The 7,008-nt window shown below is 48.6% G+C and overlaps 1 protein-coding gene across 1 annotated transcript; it reads right to left on the reverse strand.

Annotated features, from left to right (window-relative positions):
- Positions 1-2,179: 2,179 nt before the first annotated feature.
- On the reverse strand, positions 2,180-5,331 carry EV420DRAFT_1650587 (uncharacterized protein; the record flags this gene model as incomplete). The annotated part of the gene is made up of 13 exons (XM_060478474.1): positions 2,180-2,818; positions 2,874-3,005; positions 3,065-3,270; positions 3,322-3,525; positions 3,584-3,684; positions 3,737-3,818; positions 3,879-3,888; positions 3,940-4,551; positions 4,600-4,909; positions 4,965-4,995; positions 5,044-5,112; positions 5,160-5,171; positions 5,214-5,331. 13 exons carry the CDS (start codon positions 5,329-5,331, stop codon positions 2,180-2,182), a joined length of 2,526 nt encoding a protein of 841 aa, XP_060323522.1.
- Between the last annotated feature and the right edge of the window lie 1,677 nt (positions 5,332-7,008).

Genomic DNA, 7,008 nt, shown 5'->3' on the forward strand with positions numbered 1-7,008 from the left:
GAGCGACGACTGATTATAGGCCGCCGGGAAACAATGCAGAACACGTAACAAAGGGGCATAACGTCTGAAGTAGTACGCATCTCTTAGTGAATGTGCCCTTCAATGGCCATCTCTAAAACGGCAGCAGTAGTAAGCTGCGATGCGCTCTAAATACCAGGACGATTCAATACAGTGGCTACCTCAGCGAACTTGAATACCATTCACAACATTGCCGTCATATCAGTCAGAGTCCCTCGTCGAAAGATGTTCTCAGGTTCATCAATTGTATTGATATTCTTATTGGTATTTACAGAATGAGTTGTGGTAATCACCCATGCGCACGCATGACCGAGGACGCACCTGTGGCGCTAGAGTCCTCAAGATCTAGTGATGGCGGAGGTATTTCCCTTGCGGAAGGGGTAAATATCGACTGTCAGTATTTGAAAATTCTTTCGAAACTTGTTAAGTGAATACAGAGTCATCTGAACAACAGGTTTGAACCACATGAGTGTTGTTTGAAAGAACCTTGGACGAAACGGCCTTGAGATATGAATTCTTCCGGGGTATCACGTTGATATCGCCGGTAAGGATCGAGGTCCAAGAGATTCTCTGGAGAAATCCGAATAGCATTTGCGTTCTTGACAATGATATGAGACGGAGAGATGCAATTTTTTTTAGGAAGGAGCGTGTTGTAACCTGTTTTTGGAAAGTCCAGTCACAAAGAAGTGGCTTGGCATCATACAACGTACCTCATGCTTCGGAATGCGGACCGTGATATCAGCGCTTATATGGGACAACATTCCCTCGCCTCGAACTTATCTTTCGTGATCTGTAGTCGAATTACTGCGCGGCCACCCTGTAAGACTCTGGATTTTAGCGAAATTTCCCCGCCTTCTTGAGATTAAGGCATCGAATAGGGTGACTGCGTAATAGGAACCATCTCGCTGAAAGGCGCGACACCTTTTGAGATACCTTTGTTGGAGTACTAGTGTGAGAGGTCCCTCGCACAATTCTTTCTGCTACCGCCGCTGCCATAGTTGTAACGGCATTTGCTTCTAATCGGTCTGTGCGGATCCCGTCGCAATAATAGAGCTTAATTCTGCCAGTATAAAACAAGCATTCGGATCAGTAGTCCATGCGCTTACGCTGGAATAACCCGCGAGGTCCAAGCATTTCTATTCAATTGGGCAACTTTGACGTCGCGGCGGCAATTATTCAGCTCGGAATCATATTACCGTTCAACTAATCATTATTAAACAATGCTTATCAATGAAGTAGGAAAGCTTATTAACTGACACCGTTGACCGACTACGGCGCTCCCGTGGAATATGTTGGGAATATGATGTTAAGTTGGTGGATCCTCCAGGTGATGATGAAGAGCAGATGGTGTTCCAGTACTCAAGGTCAGAACTCGAAAGCGCAGCCAAGGTACGAACGATCTGGTAAACGGATCGCGATCTTGTGATCGGTTCGTAATTCTAAAAGACTTTCTCTGGTGGCTGTTATTTTCATCGGAGATCCGTCTATCGCATACCAGCGCAGTTAAACATTGAATCGGTCTCTCGATGAAATAGAGTTCCCATTGTCATGGGGTATTTAGTTCGAGATGTATTCTCATAGCTAAGAATATTTGTTCGGTGTCGAGGGTCCAGATTGCGGTATTTCTATTGATCTGCGAACCTTAAAACAAGCAAGGTACATTTATGCTGAGATGGGGCGAGGGGTGGATATGGCCGCCACCACTAATCACAGGTACCATCCCAAAGGTGATGATAGAGCCGTCCTCGAAAGGCACGAAAACGAAGCACAGCGAACAATCGTGTAATTCTCTGGAAGCCGTGTTGAAGATTGCCGGCTGCACTTCAGTTGTCTATTGGTGGCTAGCGATTCTCTCACCGCGGGAGACCACTAGACCATCCAGTTTAGAGAAGCGTGATTCTCAAGTCACCAGCCAGAATTTAATTGAAGACAGAATATATTTCAAAGACCAGTATCATGTGGTGAAAACAAATGTGATAATTTAAATACCCTCCGCAAAGGCAAGGGCAATAAGTAAGCGATAAGAATACAAAACAGCTACCCGAGTACAAGCTACAGTTTGTATACTACAATCCGTCGTCCATGGTGGGTAAAGCGTCGCCAACAATATCTGAGAGATGCTTTATAATTACAACAATACATACGTGCGCCTTTGAAGATGTCAATTGAATGATTCGTGCTCCATTACGCCCGAGTTCTGGAGAAACGAATACCACCGCTCCTGAAGACAAGGCTCGGAAGGAACTGAAAATGTAGGGAGGCTAACATCCGTTGATGGAATATTGCCTAACGGAGACGACGGCGGCATCAGATACATCTCCCGCGGATGCTCGGGTCGATCTGAAGTCAGTAGCGGTCGTGATAGACGCCTGGGAGGAACACTCGACGTCGGATGAGGGCTCTGATGCTGATGCTCTTGTGCCCAATCGAACGCAAAGTTAGGATTCGACATGGTCGACGGTGGGCCGGAGGGCCGGCTCCGGTCGTAGGAATACGAATAATGGGACTGGGATGTATTGGAATGCTGGTATTCTGCGGTGAAAGGAGGCGTACGATCGGCGTCATAATAGTGGAATACGTTGGGGGGAGAAGAGGCAGACAAGTCGCGCGCCATCATCTTGCGCTTTGCCGAAAGGAACCGGGTATGTCCGGCAAATATCAGAAGATCTTCATCCGTGGAATCTTCTGCCTTGATAGGCCACAATGAACCCTCCCTGTCTCCTGAAGAAATAGGTGTGGCATCATTTTGCGCAGCTGCCAGGGCGTGATGGGCTTTTTCACTGAGTTTGGTGAGGACCGGCTGTTATTGAGATGTGAGAACAAAGTCTAACACGTCGGAAGTAAACCATCCGTACCAGTGCTTTTTTCGCATAAGAGCTGTGGACTGCGGCTTTCGAGAATAGAACACAAGCACGATTTAGTTCTGACATAGCAGAACCGGCAAGTGGAGACCGAGGAGCTCCTGTGACGACGGTACCAAAGACAACCTATTCTCCAAAGTGAGTAGAAGCCTACGGGACAGATACTTGAAAAAAAAAAAACACACAGCTGCGGAAAAGGCAAAAGTCCACATGGTCCAATATCTACCACAGGCGCTATTCCATTGGTTGAATTGGTCTCGAACGCATCTAAGAATAGTCGCAGAGGACCGCATTGTAACCAGCACGGATGTCGCGTAGTTACTCTTCAGCGGATTGTCGGGCTGTTCGATCAGGGCCTGAGCGAAGTAACTTCTGTGAACATACATCAACACTGCATGCCAGAAATTAGCTTCTGCGAATACAACCAAGAAGTCGGAAATACCTGACTCCCGAATATGATCAAGAATGAATCGTTGCCAAGAAGTCGGTGTATCGCCCTGCGGGTACAGAGACTCAGGTAGAGGATATTCGCGAACTTTGCGATCCAGCTCCAAAATGGTCGCATAAGTGGGAGCCTCTGCAGTAAGCGTATGTGATAAAACAGAAGAGACGCATTCTGATGCGAAGCGGAATTGGAAGATGCAAACTGAAGGACATCATCATTACACGGATAAAACACGGAGATAAGCGGCGGAGCAACTTACACTGGACGTCGTTGGGGCTTCCATGACTCGAGTCGTACTCGGGGAAATGGCAATCCGAATATGCCATCGAGAATGAGGGCGGGGCGACCGGTGTGAAGACTCTAAGAGGTATCATTCAGTTTGGGCGAAACGACTTTGTTCGGGGCGGCGTACCTGCCAGGCGTCTGCCACGTAAAGATCAACGAACAGGTTGCGACGACGTTGAACCATCTTGTTCGAAAGACCCCAGCGTTCGCTGTCGCGGTCTGAAAGGTGTTAGAGCCTAATGTTGGGGTGCGAAATGAAATTAACGTACGAAGACCAATCTAAAAAGGAAACGTCAGTGAATAAACAAAGAAAACGAAAAGAAGACTGACGGTGTGCGCCAAGTGGACAGCTAGGTGAGTCAACGACCAGGTTGTCTCCATAGTCGTACCATTTGCCGCATCACCGCCATTCATGGCATTGTATACACTCATGAGATGAAGGCACTGAACAGTGACAATTGACGGCTTCTCCAAGACTGACTGCAGACAGATCGCCGCCTTGGAAACTTGATGGAAGCGTGCCGCTTGTTCAGCGCCGCGTTCCCCATCCACCAAGGACCCAATTGCAAGTACAACAAAGAGAAGCGCAAGATCATGAGGACCCGTGTAATCCTCATCTGAAGACGGGACACTCTGCTTTCGGTAGATGACCGGCAGCATCTCGTCAATCTGATCGCGCGAAACGCCGTGGAATATCCAAGAAAATTGGCCAAAGTACACGTTCGTCAACATAAGCGCCTGGTCCCAGACGGGCAGATGGTCCCGGATGACCTCGTGAATATCGTCGCCGTTTCGTGTCACGGGGAAAGGAAAGCCTTGGGAAAGAACAGACAGATCGTTCGCTGGGGAGACCGTAGACGTTGGGCTTAGGGAGCCAAGCCGAGAGTCCGGACTATGGGCCTCGCTCACCGGTGACGTACAGGAAGATGCGAGGAAGTAGCTCTAGAAGACTGTTAGATGTATGGCGTGAAAAGAAAACATATAACTCACCTCCAAGCCGCCGGTAAGCCCAAAGAATCGAGATACACCATGGTCTGAGACAGCAAGGGTACCGTGCATATCCGGGACCTCGGTCATCGAAGCCATTTCCGAGACATCTAGAGGTACATCAGCGCAGGGTGAACCCTCGCTTTCTGCGAAGTCGTCATGCAATAACGGATGGGGAGTGTCGGAGAACTGCGCCTGTGTCGTCGATAAGGCATCTTCTAATTGGCGAATTCGCCCGGTAAGACGTGCAACCTTTCGATGAAGGTGCTCGGTTGCGGCTAGTACAAAGCGTGTGCCTTGGCCCGTCGATAAACTACCTTTGTTGAGACATCAGTATCGGAAAAGAAAGGGGAAATGCGGTGTATTACCGTTTGGACATAGGGACGCGCACCCTCGACGCTAGAGAACGGTGTTAGCACATACAGCATCTGCAAACAAGTGCCTCACCTGGCAAGACTGGCATGGTATCTGTTTGTCGCACTTGATTTTGAGTCTCCTGCATTCCGCGCAGCTCACCTAACGCTTTTCAGATGGCATAGAATAAGATCACGGCAGGTACACACCTCTCCTGGGAACTGACGTCAGCGAGTGATACTCAATAATGGCACAGGACGAACCTCTGCTGCGTTTGTCTTCGACTTCTCGAGCAAGAGCACTGTCAAACTTGTAGAAGTCTTCAGTACCCTTTCGTCGCGTTCGTCGTTTCATCTTGGAATCCGTCAATTCAGCGGGCATGAATAGTAGGAGGGTCGTCTAAGGGAGTACCTCGGAGGATTTGCATGGCATTTAAATAGTTGGGAAATTACACACGATGTCCCGATACAGTAATCGCAGGCGGCCGAGGAGTGATTTTTGCAATCAATGTCATCTCAAAGTGAATCTGTCAGTTTTCGTACCACCGATCACTGTTGTAACGAACCGTGGTTGCCATTCATTGCAATAATGCCCTCGTGTCCATCCACGTCCTCTGAGAAGACAAGACGCTACGTGGCCCTCCACGTTCCAGTGCCCTGTTATTGTCCAATTCCCTGATGCTTTCGAGCCTGTCTTATCAGAATAAGCCACCAAAGAAGCGTCACTCTGACCTACGGCAATAAGGACCGTTATTTCGAACCTCTCCTGTGAATAAACTGCCGGCCCTGCTCCGGTATTGTACGCGATTGGTCAACGGCTCCGAAAAAGTCGATCCATGTGGCCCCCCCGGCCTATGCTTCTTTTGCCCGACATTGCTCAACTTCAAATGTATGTACCTCTCATCTAGAATAGATAGATCTGTAGGGGCTGCGGATGAGATAATGCGCCGCTGGAAGTAGGAACGGAACGGAGAATTTCACTCGCCTTCGAAGGCGTTTCAACAGCAAATTAGTCCTGGATGTGCGGCCCGCGTGTACCACCCTGTGAATCGTTGGTCATTCTTGTCTGTCTCGCTTAGAAGCGGTTCGCCAGATCAAAAAATCCAGTCTTTCGGCGCTCTCCTTCTTCTCAGTTGGAGATCATTGTCCTGATTGGCTCTAAAGGAGAAGGATAAGTCATTTGTTCATCACAGCGTAACTTTCTCCTCTGTCGCCTGTGTTTAGTTGCCGCATAGGCACATCATAACGCCTGCGGCAAAGCAGTTAACAGCACAGCCTGGTCTTCGACTAGATCAATCGATAGCGGAGCAGACGTAGGTGGTACTCGCACTGAAAGACATCGTCACTGAGCTACCATCTCCCGAACGAAGGGATAAGCATATAACGTACACACACCTCCTTCACATGCATTCCACACCGGCGATGCGGCATATCAAGAAACACATCCGGAAGAGTACATCCAGAACGTTAATTCAGTCCTGCGGCGAGAGCAATGTGTCAGGATTGTCACGTCAGTGGGTCCTGAACGATGTCGTAACGGCTTACGATCACAAACGGCATGATCCATTGAGTGTACTGAATGAAACAAACGCCAAAGCATCAGCGGCTCTGATGCCTAGTTGTTAGAGCGGAGGAAAGTTACAAAGAAAGTCTGGCATGATATTTCGGAAAGTAAAGAGACGAAATCAAGGAGAGCACGATCTACCTTCCCCTGCGGATCAAGCACCGATAATACGCCTCGCAACCGATCCTGGGACCGATCGTGAAAGCCCCCTTGAATAAGAGCTAAGGGACGAGTAGGCAATATTCAGTCAGGTTGAGTAACGTACAAGATAAACAGGGATCCTTCAGACCAACAGTGGTTAGCATATTATGTCAGGAAGGGAGGTTACGATGAATTCGTTCCTTGATGAACGCCTCGAGATCACAATTATGGCGAATTTGAACTAGGAACAGTCCCTAATGAATATGGCAAGAAACAACAAAGGGAGACCCACCACCACGAGCGTCGGATTTCATTGATCCAGTGAACGGAGACGCACCCTATAATTGAGCGGCA

This window comes from Desarmillaria tabescens, assembly GCF_030435595.1.
Source record: "Desarmillaria tabescens strain CCBAS 213 chromosome Unknown EV420scaffold_78, whole genome shotgun sequence".
NCBI lineage: Eukaryota > Fungi > Basidiomycota > Agaricomycetes > Agaricales > Physalacriaceae > Desarmillaria > Desarmillaria tabescens.